General features: G+C 54.3%; 1 protein-coding gene across 1 annotated transcript in view; it reads right to left on the minus strand.

Annotated features, from left to right (window-relative positions):
- Positions 1 to 22,258, minus strand: part of LOC102571272 (probable cation-transporting ATPase 13A4) — a 41,680-nt gene that overhangs the window by 6,676 nt on the left and 12,746 nt on the right. The window contains exons 9-26 of the mRNA XM_006270905.4: positions 22,153 to 22,225; positions 20,602 to 20,733; positions 19,752 to 19,922; positions 17,653 to 17,810; positions 16,668 to 16,856; positions 16,011 to 16,072; positions 14,987 to 15,137; positions 12,362 to 12,448; positions 11,082 to 11,235; positions 9,104 to 9,215; positions 7,672 to 7,796; positions 6,544 to 6,707; positions 4,833 to 4,955; positions 4,431 to 4,510; positions 3,339 to 3,381; positions 2,547 to 2,656; positions 1,702 to 1,798; positions 1,078 to 1,150 (exon numbers count right to left, since the gene is read on the minus strand). Coding sequence (XP_006270967.3) covers positions 1,078 to 1,150; positions 1,702 to 1,798; positions 2,547 to 2,656; positions 3,339 to 3,381; positions 4,431 to 4,510; positions 4,833 to 4,955; positions 6,544 to 6,707; positions 7,672 to 7,796; positions 9,104 to 9,215; positions 11,082 to 11,235; positions 12,362 to 12,448; positions 14,987 to 15,137; positions 16,011 to 16,072; positions 16,668 to 16,856; positions 17,653 to 17,810; positions 19,752 to 19,922; positions 20,602 to 20,733; positions 22,153 to 22,225 — 2,104 coding nt within the window. The remainder of the gene's footprint in view (positions 1 to 1,077; positions 1,151 to 1,701; positions 1,799 to 2,546; positions 2,657 to 3,338; positions 3,382 to 4,430; positions 4,511 to 4,832; positions 4,956 to 6,543; positions 6,708 to 7,671; positions 7,797 to 9,103; positions 9,216 to 11,081; positions 11,236 to 12,361; positions 12,449 to 14,986; positions 15,138 to 16,010; positions 16,073 to 16,667; positions 16,857 to 17,652; positions 17,811 to 19,751; positions 19,923 to 20,601; positions 20,734 to 22,152; positions 22,226 to 22,258) is intronic.

A 22,258-nucleotide genomic window follows, 5' to 3' on the forward strand; every position in this document is an offset into this window, starting at 1 on the left:
ACTTGCTCTTCTTGAAACTCTCCGAGGCTTTGCTTCGTCTGACTTGCCTTGTTTCGGCTTCCCTCCCTCCTCCCCCAGCTTCCTCCCCTAGTGCTTCTGACAACTGGCACGTCCTTACGGCCTGTCCCTGCCTTAGGTTTCTGCACCACTTTCCTTTGCAAGTAAAACTTACTTCCCTCGCTACTGTCCTTCTGGAGCTGTGCATCCACAGCTGGGCTGCAAGAGGCTGGGAGGCAAGTCTGTAATCCTGATCTTTTTGAGTCTGGGAAAATGCTGGCTGGAAAGATGCTGCCAATGTCCACAGGAGCAAGATGCAGCAGAGCGCAGCGTGCCCGTTACACTGCTCCTGCTCTCTTGAACTCCTCCTTAAACGCACACGTGCACGGTCTGTGTGTTATTTGCTGTATCGTGTGCTGCCAGGGGCTGCAGATCCCATGGCAGAGCCCTTCTCTCAGTGCAAGACTTATCATGAGGCTGGCACTGACTTTACTCGCGTTGGCTGAGGATAGCCAGAACAAGGGCTGCGAGTCCCCAAAGGGCCCTACCCAGCTTCCCCGAGCCTCCAGGCTGGAGCACTGCATGCAGGGATGCTGGCTGGTTGAACGAGATCGTAAGCTGCAGCCACAGGGATTTAAATGTGCAGCAAGGACCCTTTCAGCACCGCTGAATTGCATTTGAACTAAGTGATCCCTAACACGAGCCTTTGCCCCGCTAGCCGTGACTTACCACTAGGCTTCACACAGTGCTTCTCTGCTCTCCCCATTGGGCCTGGCTTCCCTGGCCTTGGGGACCTTCCTGCCTTGTGGAGTGAGCTGGAAGGGGTCTAAGTTTCCTTTCCACTTCATCCAGCTCCTCTGCATGATCCACTCTCCCAGCTCCCGAGAGCCCCGGCCGACCTGGCGACAAAGCCCAGCCCCAGGACCTCCCCTTTCCGCCTCCCGCAGACCGAGCCTGCACTGCTGACTGCAATATTCCCTGCCCTCTGGGGTTTTCCTCTTCGACGTACAGGATTAAGCACTTCCACGAGGGTGGGAATTAACTGAGACCCCTTCTCACGCATGCCTAGAAGGGACTTACTTGTGACACCAATTACCGTGTTGATAGCCAGGTCTTGGAACAAAAACTGGTAGTTCCCAAAGGAGTTCAGTTGCTGAAAAGAGAAAGGCCAAGAAAACAAGTTTAAATCAGACGTTTGCCGAAGGCTTGTGTGTCTTTGGAAAGCTGCAGGATTTTCACGGGGCAGGTGCCCTGTAGCTGGCTCTGACGTCCCAGGGAAGCTGTTCCACCAGATAATGTGGGAACCTCCTAACAGAGCGCCCCATTGCTGTGCGCACACTCGTCCATCAGGCTAGCGCCCCCTCCAAGGGATTTGATCAGAGGTGCCAGTCTGAAGCGGCATGTGCTTTCTTTGCTGCCAGTGATTTTGGAACAGAAACACGCCGCTAGGTCATTCTGGCTTTCTTTTAATGCCGGGCTAGGCAGCCTCTCCCCTCTCCTGCACAGCTAGGTTTTGTCTTCTGCCCCCGGTCTCTGCCTCTGCCCTCTGTGGAACAGCCGCCTGCCCCTTGTTTTGGTGCATAGGTTTGCCCTGTTCAGCTGCAGTGCTGCGTGCAAGCTTCCTAGCTTTATCTCGGCCATTCCCTTAAGGGAGCAGCATTTTGCTGATTTCTCAGGAGCGAGCTCCGGGTCGCAGAGCCGTACCCAGTAGAGCAGGAGCACACCGAGGTACTGGATGATGCTGTACAGCGCCATGTACTTGAACATGCAGAGCGAGGTGACGAGGGCGGCACGGCCTTCCCTGCGCAGGGGAGAGGAAAGACGGGAGCGTTAAGAGACCTGCGCGTCTGCCCGGCTGGGAAGGGAATTCACAAATGCCTTGGCTGCTGCACGGGGACCCGATCTTGCTGCCCCTCGCTCAAGAGAGCAGCAAGTATAACTGGAGAAGCCAATAGCAACGCGTGTGCGAGCAGAGATGCACCCGGGAATGAGTGTTGGGAGATGGGGCGGGAAAGCCGGTCTGCGCTCACCTTGGACAGGATTACCGAGTGGTTATCATCAGGCACACTGAAAATGCGGTGGGGGTCATTGCAGACTCTTCCCCTCACTTTCCAAACCCAGGGAGGACCTCGCCTGCCTCAGCTGTGCCATGCCAAGGCCCCGGCTGTTTTCCAGCCCAGACAAATAGCCTGTGGACTTCAAGAGCAAACCCAGAACCGTCCAGGTTTATTTCATGGGAGCGTGGGGGGGAGGGAGGACAGCACGCTGAGTGGTCAGAGCAGCGGGCGAGGACCCGGGTGCTTTCCCTAGCTTTGCCCCTGGCTCACTGTGTCATGAAGGGACATCTCTTCTTGCTCCTGCTCGGCCGCGGGAGACCTCCCAGCATCTACCGCAGCGAAAAGCCCCTCAGACCTAGAGCTGCTTTTTCAGACAGGAACCGTGCAGACAGCCCCCTCGGAGGTGCTGCTGGGTGCCGATGCTCAGGGCTGTAAGGAGGTCCGCTCTGCCTGACCCCGGTGTGCGGAGGGGAGAGGTGGTTGTGCACGTACCTGATCAGCTGGGGCACGCACTCGATGGTGGGGGTTCGGGTGGTGAAAGGCGAAGCCACCGATGCCTCCTCCTCCGACAGCGAGATCCCGGCGTGCGCCACTTTCAAGGCCTGCAAGGCAGGTGCCTGTTTGGGACCCGCGTGCCAGCGATGCCTGCCAACCGCTCGTCCAGCCTGCACACCCATGAACCCGCAGGGACTCCCGGGGCCAGGAAGCAACAGGGGTCACACCCCCTGGGCTTCCTTCATCCTCCGGTGCTTCTGGTTTCCAGTGCCGGAAGGAGCGGAGAGTCAGAGTAGCATCAGCTTTGGCCAGTGCCGTGCTGCTGGGGCACCTGAAGCAGCCAGTGCCAGCCCCATGCCAGTCCTGCTGCCCATTGCTGCAACACGGGCTCCTCCTTGGGTGCAGCTGCTGCCATCGGCACAGGGGTGACAGTAGCGGGGTGGGAGGGGGCTGTTTTGTGCAATAGAAAGCGAAGGCCCTGACTGTTCCCCACTCCCTGACAGTGCACGGCGCTGCTGAAAGCTCTGCTTGGGACAGCTAGCCACCTGCACCCCCAGCAGCCTGTCCCACCAGCCCTGCAAGTGCTGGGGAAAAACCCGCTGAAAGACCGAGGGTGTTGCCCCATTGTCTTGGGCCGGGAGATGGGTGGTTTCCAGGGGCTCACATTTGCACAGCCTGGGCGAGGGTCCCCTTGAAGGTCAGGGCCTGTGTCAGCCTCTGTCTCCAGGCCTGTTAACCCCCCGCACTGCAGTCACTCAGAAAACCCCCTGGGAATGGGCTGGCACTCACCCCACAGTCGTTGGCTCCATCTCCACACATGCCCACGTAGTAACTGCAAAACAAGGCGGCGCGCCTGTCAGTGCTGGGTCCCGCGAGCCCTGTCTCCTGGCGTGGGATTTAGTCGTGAAAGGTGCATGGGTGCAAGCTGCTTTGGGTGACTAAGCCCTGGTGTGGTCCCAAGCAGGGTTTGTCCTCCGCTGTGTCCACACTGAAGAGTTTCTGAAGTTCCCCCTCAGTCCTACTAACTCGGGTGCAGTTTGCCGAGTGCTGCGGGCGGTAGGAGACCAGTGCAGCCCCTTGTTCCTACTGTTGGGCTCACTTGTGTGTGTACTGGGACTTGATGACAGAGTGCCTGTGGGTCAAGCAGTCTGAATACCCAGCCTCTGCAGGGCTGCAACACTGGAGATGCCCCGGAGCCATGCAAAAGTTGGGCTGACAGGGCCCTCGGCACGCCACACCTAGTCCAGCCCTGCCCAGAGCCAGCCCAGCGACAGGGATCCTACAGCCTCACTGCACGGCCTGCTCCAGGGCTGAACCACTCTCGGAGCGAGGAAGTTCGTCCTAACCTCCACCCTAGGTCTCTTGTCACTGTTTCAGCTCATCCCTCCATGTCCAGAGCCCTGGGATTATGGGAGCAGTGAATCACCTGCCTCTCTAAAACCACCCTTTTTGTACATGGAGACTCTTACTAAATCCCTCTTACCATCCACTGCCCTGAGCTAAAGACTCCCAGTTCCTACCACCTGTTAAATCAAGTTTCCTAGAGCTCTCCTGTGGCTTTGCTCTTCCCAGCTCTGGAGGTGCGGGACCCAAAACTGGACAGAGCGAGTGCTCCAGGTGAGGCCTCACCAGCACTGAAGAGTCCCTGGGACTTGCATATGACCCTCCTGGATTAGCAGGATGCTACCAGCCTTTTTAGGAATAGGATGACACTATTGACTTGTATTCAGCTTGCAATCCCCTCTAACCCTCAGGCCCTCGGCGGCGGTGCTGCAGCCCAGCCTCACGCCCCATTTAGCATTTGTGCCTCTGAACGCTTCCTCCTCCACGCAGGACTCTGCATGCGTCCTACGAACGGTTTAATGCTCACAGGGAACTTACCCCAGCTTCTGAAACTCTTCCACGAGGCTGGATTTCTGACCAGGAGACATCCTAGCAAAGACGGTGCCGTTCAGCAGGAGCTGGGAAGAGAACGATCCCAAACGTTTCATAGCACTTTTTAAGAAAGACGCTTGATTTAAGCCAGGGGTTGGTTTTCAAGTGAAGGAGCAGGGACAACTCCCCTGTACTTGGAGAGACAGAGCCAAGGAGAGAGGGACCAACAGACGGAGGGCCTCACAAGAAGCATTCACCCAGGAAGGTGAGCTAATTAATCTACACGGCATCCCCACTACACGTTGGGGGGAGCGGAGGACTAGGCGGGCTGCACAGTCCTCTGCCCAGAGAGAGATCACCGGGGACCGTACGACTGCAAATCAGCCCTTGCAACAGCCCACAACTTACCCTTGGGAGTAAATCGCGGCAGTGCTGGACTAGGACCTGATACGATTTCCCACTTATGGCAAAATGGTAACCACCGCATCCAGCTTCGGATGTGACCCCTCTTTCGATGCAACTGTCAGTCTCCTGTAAATCAGGACAAAGTTATCTCCATGCGAGGGGCTGCCTCCGCACTGGTGTGTGCAGGTGCTGCACTGCATAGAGGGGAAAGGCAGGGCTCAAAACTGGGGCCTTTGTAGCGTCAGCCCCGGCCTGTGCTCTCCCCCAGACTGCCTGCATGATCTCAGGCAAGGCACTACAGCTGGGTTTTAAAGGTTTTTTTAAAATGTTTCACTCCCATCTAATCTGCACCTAAATTAGTGGGAGTTAGGCACCTAAATATCTCTAAGATCTGGCATTTTGTTTCTCCGCATCTGAATCTCTCTGTCTGTAAAATGGGTACAACAGTTCCAGGTACAGGTATAAGGATGATGCAGGCCTTATAATCGCTGTACATAAATGTTTGTCTCTTATTAGGCTTCGTCTCTCATCTCAGGCACTGTCTGATGCCTCCCCCACGGCGTGGGAAATGCTGCTCAAGTTGGACTAGGGGGAAGTGGGAGCCCAAAGATGCCAAGGCCTCTCCTGCCATTTCCTCACACCCCTCATCTCTGCCCAGAGGCCCAACTCCCACAGCGAGAGATCGGCTCCGTAGATTGTCATTAATTCAGTCTGACGCCCGCCCTTTGCAGGGAAAGGGACAGAATCGTAGGCTCATGCCCCAGTTTTGCTGGTAGAAGTTTAATTAATATAATTTCTTAACGCCACTGACCCACGCTCGCTGGGCAGAGCACATCATTGTAATGTAGTTTGAACCTTTGTTTCAATTCATTGCTTGTCAGTGACTCTGCCCGGCCCTGGGACCCCCTCCATCCCCTGCTAGTCCTCCAAGGCTGTTTGTAAGCCCCTACACGTGGGCACATCTACACATGCACATTTACTGCACAGTAACCTAAATTACTGCGCAGCAACTGAAAACTACTGCGCAGCACAGGCACGCGTCTACATGTGCATGCCCATACTGTGCAGTAACTATGGCAACTTACACCGGCTTGGGCGTAAATTTGATCAAATTGATGCCCAATTAGTTACTGCGCAGTAATGCTTGTGTAGATGCCTTACTGCGCAGTAACACTGTGTGTGTGGACTGACTTGGGACTAACGTTAGTCTCAAGTCAGACCACACACAGTGTTAATGCGCTTTAATACCTGCATGTGTAGGCGCCGGCCTATTTCCGCGTACTGTGCAGCAAATTTAGTGTGACGTAAATGCACGTGTAGACGCACCCAGTCTGCATTAGGGAACAGACTGTGCAGAGCAATCACTGGGAAACGGGCTTCCACTAATACGAGGGGGTGCTCGGTGTGGACTGGGCCAAACCTTCAATGTGGCTTTTGTCAAGCCATTCTTGAGGCCAGTCTAGAGGGGTTTGAAAACCAGCATTGACACCGCGCAGCCTCCTTCACCCCGGCAACACCACCCCACCAACCGCAGCGTGGCGTGTGAAAACCCCTCTCTTGTTAAACACTTTCTGACCACAGGACAATCTCAGATCTCAGCTCTTCCACAGTCCTCCATTGAGCTATGCCAGCACCGCTTGGATCTGAACTTGGTCCGACTGCCTGTGCACAGTTTGTTCTCCCATCACACGAGACGTGCTCATCTCACACTCACCAGGCCTTTGCTGCCATTCAGGTGGCTCCCCTCCATCAGCGTCCAGGTGACGGAGGCCGCAGGGGTACCTGGCAGTTCCTTTGCTTCCACAAGAATCACTTGGCTGGTTGGAGAAATCATGCTGGCATTTTTGGCAACAGTCACTGCTGTCTGAATGTTGTCACCTGGAAAATCATGAGGGTGTCACCTGCAGCGTGACACAAATCTTTCCCTAGCTCCTGCAGGCTCTAGTTAGCAGAGAGATTATGCATCTCCATGGAGTGACCGCTGCCTTGCACACATCATCCTCGGGATACCACAGAGCGCTATGATCTCACTCCTTTCGCTCACTGCCAAGATGCAGCCATCTCTGGGGTGGAACATGGCAGCTACTCAACAGCCCAAAGAAACAGAATTTGTGGACGTAGTTTTGGATGTCAATCAAGGCTTTGCTAGGCCTGCTCTGTGATTAAATATGTGCCATTTTATCTGATCTGGACTGAACTCCGCTGCTGGAGTCTGTGTCCGAATGTGGCACTAAGAATAAACAAGGGATTAAACATTGTCTTGTTGCTGCAGCAGCAAGGGCAGACTGGAGACCAGCCCTCCTCAGTGATCTGGGCAGGGCGCTGGCATGGGCTGAGGACCAAAACGGGGCAAAAGCAAAGATGGTGAGAGCCAGATCAACTTTGCAGGCGGCCAGGATGGGAAAGCTCACCCCTGCTTTCTCTCTCACTCTCCATAGCATCCCCGCCAGTGTTGCTGCTGGCAGGAGTGGTGTGAAGGAGAAGTATCAGCTGAAAAGGGAGTGAGCTGGCAGGGTAGAAGGACCCTGAAATGACAGCAAGAGGCCAAGCAGTGGAAAGCAGAGGGAGGTCAGGAGGCTAAGTCAGTCCAGCTGCAGGTCTCTGGAGAAACAGGGCGGATGATGAAGCCATGGATCCAAAGAGGCTGGTGCAACTGGGAGACCCACCCCCGTGGCTCCGGCAGGAGTCACATCTGGCACGTGGCCTGTCCCGAGATTTCCTGGACTGGGTAAGACAAACCCATGCCAGTGATGGGGCACCAGAGCACTCATGATGAACCCACGTATCTGGTCTCTGTCGCTCCTTCCCAGCAGCATCAGCAAGATCCTCCTCCCTTAGATACCTGTGACCATCACGTTCCTGATGCAAGCGGCACTGAGCTCCTCCAGCACAGGCTTAGTCTCTCTCTTCAGGCGATTCTCCATGATCAGAAGGCCCAGGAACACCAGGCCGGACTCCACGTCCTTCCTGAGGAAGGAACAGACCCGTCTCATTAGCTTTTTCTGGACTCTTGGGTCTCTTTGGACATTGACTCAGGCTATTAGCAAGCCAGATAGCTAATTAACCCTTTGGACACCTGCTGTATGCTGTAATTAATTATAATTGGTGCAATTATAACTGGTGCATAAATGCTGTATGCAATTACTATTGATACTTCTATCCCCTCGCCCCCCGGGGGTTCTGCATGTCACTGATAGGGGCTGATAGGCGTGCTCTGCAAGCAGCCTCGCTTGCTTTTCCTCCTCTTCTCGGTCCTCTCCGTGTTGTATGCACTGATCTCAGCACTGGGCGACTGCCTGGGGTGGTTGCTGTGCTCTGTTTGTCTCGGGAGCACAACACGGAGCAGCCGTTCTGTGCTTGCTTCTACTCTGAAAGCAGCTCTGGCGTCACGGGAGCTTCATGTGTGCTTCTCCATGACCCCAGGTCCAGTCTGTGTAAAGTCGTGAGCAGTAAAGAGCTAGCCCAGAGCAAGACTGTATTGCAAACCATGCTGCAGTCTCTGCAGGGATGCCCACAAGGCAGGATAGCGAAAATGCCCCTTTAGGTCCCAGTGCCCCTGTGGTGAAGCAAATGCATCCCACTGGGGGTTGATTAGGACAGTGGAGTGGTACCTGGGGCTTGTGCACAAAGAGGGGGCACTGAGTGGGGTAGAAAGGGCTGGAGAGAAACCCCCAGTTGGGACACCCAAGGGGGCGGCCTGGCTGGAAGAGCAGAGAGGGAGGATGTCGACCTGAGGACCAGCCCTGGGAGGACAGAGGATGCTGGCACAGGGCCCTCTCTTCCTAAGGCAGTGGCTCTACCTGTTCACACCGGAGGCACCCTTGATAGATTGCAGGCTCCCCTCCATAGGTTCACGGCCCCCTTGGAAAATGCCAGCTCATAATTTCCACTCCTTTTTTGGACTACAGAAAAATATGAGAGCAATTCCTCTGTTGCAAAGAGCTTAGAAAGACCACAGCAGGGCAGAATGCTTTTAACTCTCTGGATTCCTATTTGAAACTGCTGGGTTTCTCTCATGCATCACACTTGCACACCTAGCAATGCTCACACTTGAAAGACTCTCAAGGCACCCCAGAGTGCCACGACCCCCTGGTTGATCCAAGGGCCGTCTTTGGGGGTCCTTAAGGACCAGGTACATGGTGGAGGTGTGTACATGGCCCACCAAGACTGGATGCTGTAGGACCTGCATCCTCACATCACTCCCTGCACATGACAGCAGTCCCACACATGGCCTGAGCGCGTGGCAGGCGAGCAGGAGAGTGGTTGCCCCTTACCGTATCAGACGAGCTGTCTGGTTCCCTGCCTGCAGGACTCTATGCGCCAGTCCGATGACCCTGAAGCCCTGGGCAGTGTAGAGCTGCAGCTCGCTGGTAAGCTGTGATGGCACTGTACAGACAAGAACAGTGTCTGTACAGACAAGAACAGGGAGACACGGAGGGAGCAGTGTGGTCTGGAGCAGGTGCCTTTGAACAGGAAAAGCATCCAGGCCCAGCGGGGAGGGGGTGTGGATCTACAGAGAGATGGGCCCAGGTGGCTTGGGACCAGCTCACTGCCTAGGACTGGGCTCGCAGGGGACAGTTGTTTTTTGTTCTTGATCTGTGGTTCTCGCTTTGCAGTTCTCGCCTTGCTTTATTACAATTCATCATAGACTCATAGGAAAGGAAAGCAGGGAGTCATCTAGTCTGGCCTGCTGCTGCAGGCAGGATTGTCCCTGACTCCACCAGCCCAGCCAAGCGTCTGTCCATCCTGCTCTTGAAAACTTCCAGGGACGGAGAATCAACAGCTTCCCCCAGCAGCCTGTCCCAATGCTTGACCCCCTTCAATCCCAACATCCCTTCTCATCTCCAAGTTCAATTTCTCTTGCTGCAATTTAAGACCACTGCTCTTTGTTCTGCACCCTGCAGCCACAGAGAAAAATGTCTTCGTCCTCTCTGTAATTGCCCTTCAAGTGTTTGAAGACTGTCATCAAATCCCCCCTCCGTTTTCTCTTTTCCAGACTAAATCACCTGAGTTCTTTCAGCCTTTCCTTGTAAGTCATGTCTCCCAGGCATCTCATCCTTTTTGTTGCTCTCTACTGGACTCTTTCTAATTTGTCCGTGTCTGTCTTGAAGTGCAGGTCCCAAAATTGAGTACAGTACTTCAGGGGAGGCCTCACCAGTGCTGAAGAGAGCAGAAGAATGCCTCCCCTTTATTTGCAAGGGCACTATAAATACAGCCCAGGTTGCTATTAGCTTCTTTTTGCAAGAAGAGCTCTCTGTTGGCTCATATTCAGCTTACAGTCCACTATCACTCCCCAGTCCTTTTCTGCAGCACTGCAGCCTCAGCAGTCTGGATTTGTGCATGTGATTGTTCCATCCTAAGTGCAGGACATGAGACTTAATAAAGCCCTTGGACATCTGCTGGGGGAGGTGTGCTATTCTAGCCACTTTACAGATGTGTAAACTGAGGCACACAGAAACAGAACGATCTTCTCCGCGCTGACGCAGCGAGGTGCCTGGCATACAACCCAGACTGCTGTGGTGCAACTCAAACAGCTGCTCCCCTGACCACTCATATTGGTCAGGAGTAAAGAAACCAGAATCATGGTACTTGGCTGCTGTGGGTCTACTCTTCCTGACGTGCACCTGTCTAAAGGAGACCTCGCTTTCCTTTGTACTTGCCTCTCACCCCTCACAAACCTCTGGCTGGCTGAAAACCAATAGGCAAGACCCAGTTAGATCTCCCTTGTATGTCTGCCTGAGTGAGCTCTGTTGAACAAGAGAAAGGCTGCGGCCTCTGTCAGTCCAGGCAGCAGGAGTCTGAAGTCAGAAATCAAACCCAGGTCTCTGATGTCTTCACAGTCAAGGAGTCACCTTTGAGCTCTGCGGCCATGCCTACACGTGCATTTACACTGGCTTAAATTTACTGCGCAGTAAGTGGGACTAGGCTGGCATCTACACGTGAAAGCATTAAAGCACATTAATGCTGTGTGTGGACAGACTTGGAACTAAAGTTAGTCCCAAGTCAGTCCACACGCACAGTGTTACTGCGCAGTAAGGCATCTACACGTGCCTTACTGTGCAGTAACTAGTCAGGTGTAAATTTGATACCTGCATGGTGCAGGTATCAAATTTATGCTGAAGCTGGTGTAAGTTACTGCACAGTATAGGTGTGCACGTGTAGACACATGCCCATACTGCGCAGTCATTTTGGTTCCTGTGCAGTAAATGCGCATGTGTAGATGTGCCCAGTTTGGACTGAGCCTTCACATACCTGTTTCTGGTCTACAAAACTCAGCCACCGTCTCCGGCGCTCCCTTCATGAACACATGCTGCGCCCCTCCGATTTCCTGAGCAATGACTGACATCCTCCGCAGGGCTGAAGTAAATGGGAAGTGGTGCAAGATGGCCATGCCTCGCACAGGAACCTAGGAGGGAAGGGCAGCCATGATGTGCCTGGACCGTGGCGTGGCGGATGGGCTGACCTGAAGCATGCCCTTTTTGCTTGTGGGCATAGGGCTGGGTCACAGCAAGGGTGTTAGTGCGAAGAGCGGGAGAGGAAGGACTTGGCATGGTGGCCTGGGCACAGCTAGGACCTGAAACCCAGACAACAACTGTGGAGGCAACATCATGTGGAGGAAAATCTTACCAACCCTGAGCTCTGGGGTACGTACATCATTAAATGTATGGGCAAATGGGTCTGTTGTACCAGGAGGAGCTGCCTGGCAAATGCTTGCAGACTGGCTCCATTATCATTACCCTGCTTTATCTGTCTGTGTCTGTCTGCTGCCTCTTGTCTTGCAGCCAGAGCGGTGGTTTTCAATCGGTGGTCTGCGGAGCCCTGGGGGTCTGCAGACTATGTCTAAGGGGACCAGGAAAGATGACTATGATCAATCAGAAGTTTGTGAACACCTGCACTTCCAATTCAAAGCGGTCTGCACCTCCATTAGAAATTTCAAAGGGGTCCGCAAAAGAAAAAAGGTTGAAAACCACTGGGAAGCAATGCCCTTTGTTCTGTCTGTACAGCACCTGGCGCTGTGGAGTGACAGCCCAGGCCTAGATGCCGTGTGTGCATTAGTAATGCCATTTGCCAAGTCAGGGGTGGCCCAGCTGCCGCACAAGTGACGTGGGCAGCCCCTGTCTGTGGCAAGCCAGAGACTGGGCTGGGAGCAGTGAGCACAATGGCAGACAGGGCATGGAGCAGAAAGCAGAGCAGCAGAGCAGGCAGCAGAAGGGGGTCAGAGTGGTACTTTGGGAGGATGCGGGGCTTAATTTGTGGCACACCTGGCAGTAAGGTTGGCCCCGTGGCTTACGGTATGGACACAGCAGACTGAAACACCACGCAGCGCCGCGTGCGATGCACGCAGCTCTGATGTAATACTGCAGGTCCAGGCGTGAGCCCTCGGCCCACGGACGAGCTGTCCCTCGCGCTCGCCGAGCCTCCGACTGTGAGGCTGCGGAGGCCTCACAGCCCGGCCCTTTGCAAAGTGATCAGGCCAAGAGAGGAGCCAGAAATGGATCTGGAGAAATGATGCGTGTCTGACAGTCCCTTACCTGGCCGGCTTTGGGTCCAGGCTTGATCATCGTGGTGTGCACAGATCCCCCGCCCGCCGCGTGATCTCCACCAGACTCTTCTAGCTCCTGTTCACGTAAAGAGCACCATTTGCATTGCAGGCTTCACGGTAACGTCCATGTACAGCAATTAAAGATGCCCAAGCGAACAATGTACCTCAACCTAGAGGGGACAACACACTCCAGCCTGGCAGGGGCACCGGTTTTCCTACTTGCAGGCCCAAGCCCAGAGCTGGGGTTCGGATGCCCCCAAGTTTTGCTTGCCCTCGGCCACATGACTGCAGGAGCAAGCTAGGGAGGAGTCTCCCCCTTCCATAAAGTGGGCTTAAAGCCGAGGCCTTCCCACTCCAGCAGCTAAGTGGGAGGTTTACTATACGTTACCGTGGCAGGTACTATCCCCGTGCCACGACAGCGGTCTTCCCCAGGTGTGACTAGGAAGACCGCCTCGGTGGTCACGGTGTTTCCCAACATCCCCCATCCTGGCAGGTGCAGAGTTTGAGGTTTACAAGCAGGACAAAAAGGCAGGACTTTTCTTTGTGTGTTAACAGAGCGTGGCTCCCCTGGAGAACTGAGGACTATTGCTTCGCGCATGTGCACTGGGTTTCATCCAGCAACTTCAAACGAACCTCACCAGGCTCCTGGCGGAGCGTAAATATTATTGCAGGTGTCACCAGCCAGACCACCAAGCCCTGCTCACGCCTTCAGCAGCTGCCTCGGCCTGAGGCACTCAGCTGCCATTTCAGGATTTTTAATCAGAGCTTGCCAAAATGACCCGGCTCTTCTCGGAGATGACAGGAGCGACCCGTGCGCTGTTTTGCCCAATTCGTGAGGCGGCTGCGTGGTGCACTTTGAAGTCCTAGAGCTGCCGGGGCTTTGCAGCACGGACTCAGTGCTGGGCCTGGCTCCAGCCTGGTGCAAGGGATGCGGCTGCCCCTCTTCCGCTGAAATAGTGCCCAAACTGAGCCAAGAGCGTGAGCCTCTAGGAAGCTGCAGTTTGTACGTGTCCAGGAAAACATCTGGCTGGAGTTTGGCTTCTCAGGTCTCTCCGTGAGGTTGCTCCTGCATGTGGCTGGACTAGGTGTGCCCTGTCTCCTTAGAGTGACTGCACCAGCTGCACCCACTGCAGGGGACAGGCTGAGCTCTACCTGCAGCGCCTGGGCATCGGGCATCGGGCACCGGGCACCGGGCAGGCTGCTTCTCCTGTGCTCACTGCTCTCCAGCTGGTGCCAGGGTGCAAGCGGGAGGAGGAAGCCATCTAACCTCGGGCTAGGACTCGTTTGGGGTGGAGGTGTCTCAGGACACAGCTGCAACCCCCAAATCCCAGACCTGAGCAGATCTGCCAGGCACGAGACGGGGTCGGCCCTGCCCCTCACTAAACGCTGCTGTGGCTGCTGGAAGAGGAGGTGAGCCCAGCTTTCCTCCATCCTCCTGGCAGCTCGGGCACTGTCTCAGGATGTGGAAGAACTGGATCAAACCCACATCTCCCCCTGCCCAGGACTGACAGCGCTTTGCTGCTAGGCTGGGTTGGAGGGCATCCTCCACCCGTTTTGCACTGGAAGGAGTGAGGACAGCAACTTGGTCCAGGTTTCTGGATTCACGCAGCTGGAGAGGGAGAGCGCAGGCAGAAGCACATGGGGAGAGCGCCGAGCTGGTTGGGGTCCGTTCCCAAGACTGTTTATATGTCCTACATCAGACCATCCCTGGACAAAAAACAGATGTGCGCCTGGGAGCAGAGTCCTCAACTGGAAGTCTACCTGCGACTGGCACGACTTGCTCAGTACACTAGAAAGAAACAGGCAATAACATTCCCAGAAGAGGTTTCTTCTTCATTCCCATAATGAATGATTGGTTTATGCTCCAAAGCTTGGAGGCTTATATTCCACGTAAGCTGCAAACCACGTCTGCCGAGAGGAGAGTCTGACCCACCAGTCGGCTACTCCTCGTTTGCAATCTTGGCATCAGTGACGTCCTGCAGCAGCGGGTTCCTGGCATTATGTGGACGGGGGGTGATTAAATATGTAATGTTTCGATGTCGCTGCCCACCTCCCTGCTCTTGGGCTATGGAGAAGGCTGCAAGGTGCACAGATGTGTCGATGTCGTTTGACCCCGGCGCTCTTTCCTGCCAGGGCAGGGGTCGGACTTGATGATCTGCTCAGGTCCCTGCTGACCCGACCAACTGTGAAACTATGACAGTATGAAACTATGATGTAGCCAGGATTCAAGTTGCTGTCCTCTGCTCTGTGCCCATGTTCAAAATCCAGCGCTGAAGTCCTGCAATCTGTCTCCTCAGTGAAACGCAAAGAAGCAGAGCTGGATTCTTAATTACGTGGCTGGCTGACGAGGAGGAAGGGTAACTGGGTGGCTGAAATGGCTTTGGTCTATACCCCCGGGTACATGCGTGCAATTGGGAAGAGGAGCAAGCAAAGCAGGGAGAAGGCTGGACTTGGCTGAGACGAGCCTTGGTCGCCGGGGAACCTGTTTTGGGAGTGCTCTTCTGGGTCTGTTCCCTGTTTTGGGAAAGGCCCAGGTGCTTTGTCGCTGCCTGGGAACAGCACAGGGGAGCGGGAAGCACCCCAGCCTGACACGGCAGCGCGAGGAGAGCCTTACCCAGCCAGTCGCTTCAAACATCTTCAGGTCCAGGGGGTCGCCCTGCGTCCGCCCCTCCAGCAGCACCAGTGAATGGCAGCTCACCATGGCACCGCACACCGGGCCCCAAGGCAAGGTCTGGCCAGAGGCGAAGCTGTGAACCTCCTGAAAGCTGGTTTATGAGAGAGGAGAGGAGAGGAGCTGGCATTGCCCGGGGTGCACTGAATGGCCAACAAGCAACGGGCTGACTGAGCCCCGTCCCAGGGCCAGGCCACCTCAGCTCTGCTGCAGGGCTGCTGGCCCTCTTTCATGTGTATTGCATGGATGTCAGAGACATCAGGGGCTGGAAGGGACCTCGTGAGATCCTCAAGTCCATAGGCAGGAACTCAGCTGGGATCAAGCGATGCATGCATCATGCATCGTTCTTCCACATCTCCACCAAGCTAACTTTGGGGAAGGGCTGTCGCGGCTGTGCCCTGAGGTGCTGCCCTAAAGCAGAGGGCTCTGCTGCATCCTCCAAGGCCCTGGGGCTGTGCAACACCCAGCTTGTAGGCGCTTGCTGCCCAGTGGGCTCCTCAGCTGCCGGGGAGCAGCCCATCGTAGGATCCCTACGATGGTGACCCTCAGGAGAGAGCTGAGCGCAGAAGCACCCAAGCTAAACAGGAAAGGGATGCCTGTGTGGCTGGCAGACCACAGATAGGGGCCATCTTCACCAGAGAGCCTGGCTGCAAAGCCGTTGCTGGAGTTTGGCACTTAAGTCCTATTTGCATGGGGGAGAGGGAGAGGGAGAGAGACCCCCTGCACCCCAGAGTAGCCAGCAGCCTGGCTGAAGCATGGCTTCAAATCCCTGTTCCCCCATTTGAGAGCAGGGACTTGAACCCCCAGCCTCCTGAACGTCCTCAACACAAGGGTGCTGTGTACACCGAGGTGGGTCCCACTCAGCCTGTCCTGCTGGGGCCAGTCCATTGCGTGTGCACAATGAAATATTCATCGCAGCCGTCTCAGTCCACCAGGCGACAAGCTCCAGTTACCATCAGAGACTTACCGGTTTCCTTCGGCAGGCACCACCCCCAACAGGTCCAGGCCGTCTTCTGTTAAGGTGCCGGTCTAGATTGAAAGGTGCATTTACATTAACTTCACTTTGCAAAAGACCCAAGACCTTGGAGACGGACACAAGAAGACTATTGCCTGGGATCTGGGACGTGCTATGCTAGTTCAGAGCCAGGGTCCCCAGGCAGGGCTCAATGCTCAGAGCCAGCGTGCAAGGGACAGAGCACAGCCCAAAGGGGCTGCTCGTGCGAGCATGGCCTGCACCTCAGCAAGAGTGCGGGACTGGAGCCTAGGACTGGGACGTGCCATGTGCATCGGTCACTGTAATAGTCATGGCAGGGAGTGGGCAGGACGGTGTGCGCGGGGTGCTCCAGACCATGCACACTCACGCGGCTCCGTAACGAGCTGGCCTCCCGTCCTTAGACCATCGGTGTCTGTGTACCTGGTGCATTAGACCAGCCGCAGCAAACAGACAGACTCGGTCTCTATAAACGCTGCTCTCCGTTCACTGGGAGAGCTGAATTACGTGCCCCTGGCACTGCCAGGGTGTTGCCCCCTCCCCGGTCCCACACTCGCCGTTTACCTGCTGCGAGACGCCGGCTCCAGCAGCACACCAGTGTCCCCAGTAACACAGCCAGCAAGCGGCACGCACCTTGTCGAAGCAGAAGAGGTTCAGCTGCCCGCACATGTTGATCCGCTGAGGACTGATGCAGAAGATACCCTTGTTCTTCAGCCTGCGCTGGGTGTAAATGATCCCCGTCGTCAGGGCCGCGGGCAGGGCTGGGGGGACAGCAATGGTGATAATATCCAGTGCCTTTTTCACAATGTCTCCTGGCTCTTCCTGAGGCAGAGGGAAGGCAGTTAGTAGTCAGCAAACAAGGGAGAGCCCTGCTAGGGGCGCCTGTGTCTATCCCCTTCGCCAGCGCAGGGTGGGACATGTGCTCTTAAACAGCCCACCGTAAATTCACTTCCCCAGACCCTGCCTGAACAGCCTGCAGGTACTTGACTCTGAAAGCAAAGTGCTTTCCTCAGAAAGGAGGAAAAAGTCTTCCACAGGCCAACTGTGGAATGAAACTCCTTGCTTCTCAGAATCAGGATTCAGGCTTTTTTTCCATCTTATGTGTGCGTCTCTCACAACTGACGGCTCACTTGTGACTTGTTTTCTCAACCAGATTGCACAAAAGTGCATCACCCGTTTGGCAAAAATTATTTGCCAAGTGTTCTGCATTGCACATCTCCTGTCTTAGCTGCTCTGAAATGCTGCACTTGTTGCATACACCGGGCATTGCTTTAACCTGTGAGCACTGAGAGACTGCTACAGGATGCACGAGACACCATTATTAAGACAGCCTCCCTCTCAAAAAGCTTACAATCTAAGGGACACACATAGAAAAAGGATGTCCTGAACAACCTCAAAAGAAACGATAACTGAAACCATTTGAAGGCTTGCTGCCTCGGCTAGGAATATGTGGGATTTTTGCATGTTGCCACGAAAACAGTTTCACTGAACAGGGACCCGACATGTTAGTGCAAAAGTGAAGTGAAAATAAGACCAGGTTTCAAATGCAGAGTGGAACAAGTATGTCCTGGGCCTTCTGAATTGTATTATGAGCATTTCTTCCACCCCTGCCACTTACCCCATTCAGTGCAAATATGCACACAGTGTAGATCATCCCAGCAGTTGCCAGTGCTATCAGGCACATCAGGAAGCTCATGGCATCTCTGTACAGCTTGAAGTTAATTGGCTTAGGGTAGAGAATGGACCTCACCAGATCCCCTTTGGCTGTGTTGAAACCTGCAGTGAGAAACCACACCCTCTGGGCGTCAGTCGATGGTGGGATTGTTTCTAAAAGCTCACTGAGAAACTTGGTGGTTAAAAGATTCATAGATACAATGGCTTAAAAACACAGGGAGCCTTTGTACACGCCACGTTTTTCGCCCATTCTTGCACTGCAACTGCGTGACTTTTTGCACAAGCAGGTTTTCCAGACGCTTTAAAAGTCTTTCTCGCGCATTAAATTAAAACTCCTTGGACATAGTTTAGTTTGGCTCACCGAGAATTAAAGCATCGCGTCCGTGGATTTGTTGCATGCAAATGCAACGGCACTCAAAGACTTGTAATGAGCCTCTTTACCCACCAGATGGTGCCGCAACTTTTTTGTAGTTCACCCCTTCAAATTGCTTTTGCTTTTGAATTGCTTCCGGTTTTTTTTTCTTTTCTTGTGTGGTTTGCTGGCTTCCTGCTTCCACAGCTGCACAGCAAAGCACCGGCATGGGGTGGGTGGGGGAACCCTGGCCTGGGGGGCAGTACTGCACCATCCTGCTCTCCTGCAGTGTCAGCCAGAGGCCCGGCTTAATTCGTTTGAAAACATAGTGCGTGTAAACACAGATGCGACGCTCCAAAATAAACAAGTTTAAATATTATAAACCTATTTAATTTAATGAGGATTAAAACCCATGGTGTGTACAGGCACCCAGGAGGGCCAGATGCTGCATTACAGCTGATAACTGCTACTGCATGGAAACAACCTTTCCATAGAGGGTGCTGTTTGTCTTAAGAACTCGGTGTCCTGCCCTGCCAACAGTTACTATGACACGTGATGAGTGCCAGCCACCATGGGTAGACTCACTGGCTGGAGTCCAGGGCACTCATCACAAGAGCAAGTGACTGGAATTCAGTGAACAGAAAAGTCGGCGGTGGAGGCGGTGTGCCTTCGAATGAAGGAGAGACCACACTGTAACGCAATGTAAAGGGATTGCCTGGTGCAGACTGTACCTTGCTGCAGATGCATTAGGAGGATGCTTGAGGTCTTTAGATGCTGCTCCATTTTGGGGGTAGAAATGTATGTACCTACTTGGGAAGAAACCTCAGATGTGCAAGGGGAAGCCTCCCCCAGTGTAGCTGGGCTGGGCTGGGCTGGGCCATTGATGGCTAGTCCAGACGGGTTTCTGCAGAGCCCATCCATTGATGAGCGGGGTTGTCTCAGAGAAACTTGCTGCTGGGTCTTGGTATTACCTGGCACTTCAAGTTCACTACAACCCAACCCACCGCGTGAGCTTCCACTGCCACAAGACTCTCAGAGTCACGCATCAAGCCCTAAGACCCCTGCTCAGACCCCGCCATGCTCCAAAGAGCCTTGCCTGCCCCTGCCCTCCACCACCTTCTGTGGGGTGGTTTCATGCCATTGCCAAAATCCCTGCTGTCTTGTCCAATCCTGGGGCTGCTACCTCAAGCACTTCCCCTGGCCACCCCTGCTGTGGTGTCAGGACGAGAGATTATCAATCCCTCTGCTTGTGCCAAGCCTCTCGGGGCCTCCCTGGGTCCACTGCCCTGAGGCAGACTGACCAGGGTCTAGCTGCGCTTCCAGACTGCTCAGAAGGTTTGAAGTTTCTAAAACAAAAGATTGGATTTTGTGAAAAGATGAATTTGGGGCTTTTTGCCCAGATTTGGGAGGAATTCTTTTCTCTTTTTCCAAAATCTTGAACATGATCAAGAAACAGAGATCCAGGTCCCTGGCCTGCTATAGCATTTTTGGTAAGAGCCATGCCAAGCAAATTCAAGCAACAAGGAGCAGTCTGGTGCAGACAGAGACACAGGCCAAAGCCGGCATCCGGACAGACTGCTGTCGATCTGGAGTAGCTCCATCAGTACTATGTGACCGGGTGAAGGGGGATTTGACTCTCGGTCCAGTCCAGCCACCACGTTAGAGAAAAGCCAAGTGAAGTGTTGACTAACCCGTCTGCAGCACAATGGCCTTCACCAGGCCCTCGCCGTCTGCCTTGGTCTGGATCACCTCTGTTCCGCAGAAGAGGATGTGTCGCTTGTACTCCTCTGAGCAGTGCGTTTTCCAGGGCTCGGCATTATTGGCGTAGGGCAAGGGGGCCTTCGTCACGGGAATGCTTTCTCCTGCGGGTGATCAGATCGCGTTAGGCCAACTGCAGCATTTCAAAATCTGCCTTGATGGATGAACGTGCAGTCGTGTTCATAGAGTTTCTAGTGGGTAAATAGCTGCTGGAGCTGACAGGCTGGTTGGAAAAGTCTTCCCTGCGTGCTGTCACTGCCGTGGTATGAATGGGGCATGAGGAAGGGTCAGATCTGGCCCTTGCTGGAGTCAGTGGGATAGCTCATGGGTGTCTTGGCTCCCCGAACGAGGGTCCAAGGGCCCTCATGCTCTGAGGTTAGTGGGGCTACAGCCTTTGGGATGCTGCCTGATTCAGGCTGTTGTCTCCAAGGCATCTGGCTAGTTTGGACCTGATACTCGGACTCGCTCTGCACCTGCTCCTCCTGTCCTCCTCTTCCCTGCCCTGCTCCATCTCCTCCCTTCCCTTCCCTTTTCTCTCCTGTTTGGCCAACACTCCCCTAATGAACATGCCTGCACCCCTATGCAGAAAACCATGACGTCACATCCGCTGCCATCATGCAGTTTGCTCTGCTGGTAGGTTCTGTCTGTTCCCCCGGCCCTGAGTCTGCCTCACCTGGCTGACGTGGAAGTGCTTTGTGCATAGTGCTTGGTACAGTGGGGCCCTGGGCATGGCTGTAATAGCCAGGAATAATAATGATAATAATAATACTGCATGGTGAGTACCTGTCAGCATGCTTTCGTTCACAATGCACCTGCCACTGATCAGGACGGCATCACAGGGCAGAAAGCTTTTGCCCTCGGTCAGAACCAGCGTGTCTCCAGGCACCAGTTGATGTGACTTCACCTTTTGGCAACCTGCAGGCAATGGGAGCGGCAAAGCATTGTTTGGCCCTAATCTCTTGCCCAAGCAGAAAAAGAAACCCAAGCACCCCCCAGTCAGACAAACGGTCATTTGTTTAGCAAATAGATATGGGTCTGAAGTGGGACCTCCGGATTGTGTTTCTACCAGGCTGCATGTAACCCAGGCCGCTGCACTGGAGAAAAGTTTGGACCTGGATTCAAGCTCTGAGACACCACAAAGGGCCCAAACAGGAACTCTGGCTCCGAACACCCTGCTACTTATTGGAGAAACCTGGATTCAGACTCCTGCTTTTCAGATGGCTGCCTGGACAAAGGAGCATGTTTGAAATGCTGAGCTCAGACAGGCGCAGAGCCATGAAGGGTAGTTACAGGACTTGCTCTGCCATGTGGCCAGGATGACTCGGGTCTCCGTTGCAATAGACTGGTTTAAACCACCCTGGCTAGGGACAGACATTACACATGACCCAGTTTAAGTGATCTGAAACTGCTTTAAACCTGTAACAGAACAGATGTTCAGTGCACAAAAACCATTTTGAAAATGACTGAAACTGGTTTGAGATAAACCTGGTTGAATGTAGTATCAGACTTAACTGATTTGGGTCAAACTGGTTTATGCAATGTCTGTCCCAGACCCCTTGCTGGTTTAAGTTAAACCAGACTCCCCCAGCATCCTGGCATGCTCTCTGGGCTGGGCAGGCTCTCTGCTCCACACCAGGGCTGGCCCCTCCCCTCTGCTCCCTGGCTGCAGCTCCAGCAGAGCCTGCAGGCATCTGCCTGGCTTCCCCCTGCTCCCACCCTCCCCTCCCCACTCCCTGCTAAGTAGGGATTTCCCCCTCCCTCTGCCTTACACAGACACCTTTCTGCTGTGGCAGACAGGACAAAGGCAGACTCAACAGGTAGCTGGTAATGTCCCTCTGTTGCTTTCTTAATGGCCTGATAAACACTGAGTTAGGGGTGATAAACACTGTTATCAATTCCCTGCTGGGCTGGTCGGGGGTGGGGGGAACCCCTCCCTAATCAGAGCATCCTGTCGGGGCCTGGCCACACCCTCCCCCCTCAGCTCAGCACTGTGGAAGGGAAGGGAGGGCTGCTTTAGCTCCCCCTGGCTTCTAGCCTGAGCCACTGCAAGCATGTGCCTGCATTTTCTCAGTCCATAGGGATGTCTGTGCACTTGCAAACTGGTTCAGCCTAGTCAGGTTAGACTAACCTGCAAAGAGTGAATCCATTCAGACTCAGGCTTTTCGAATGTCTGTCCCTAGCCCCTGGCCATACAATGAGTATGCAATGACTCCTCTGTAAGTGGCACCAGCCAATTCAGCAGATTGGGAAAAAAGGGGGGATGTCGTCTGTGCAAATTCTGGGTGTTGAACTGTCGTGGAATTGGAACTGAAATGAAAACGAAGCAAGTCTCACCTTCCATTTTCCTGAACACGGTCACTGTGACATTGGTATGGGACTCAACCAGTCTGTGCAGCTTGACAGATTGCTGCAAGGTGAGAAGGGAACACAGGAAAGGGTT

The sequence above is a fragment of the Alligator mississippiensis genome, chromosome 7 (assembly GCF_030867095.1).
Source record: "Alligator mississippiensis isolate rAllMis1 chromosome 7, rAllMis1, whole genome shotgun sequence".
NCBI lineage: Eukaryota > Metazoa > Chordata > Crocodylia > Alligatoridae > Alligator > Alligator mississippiensis.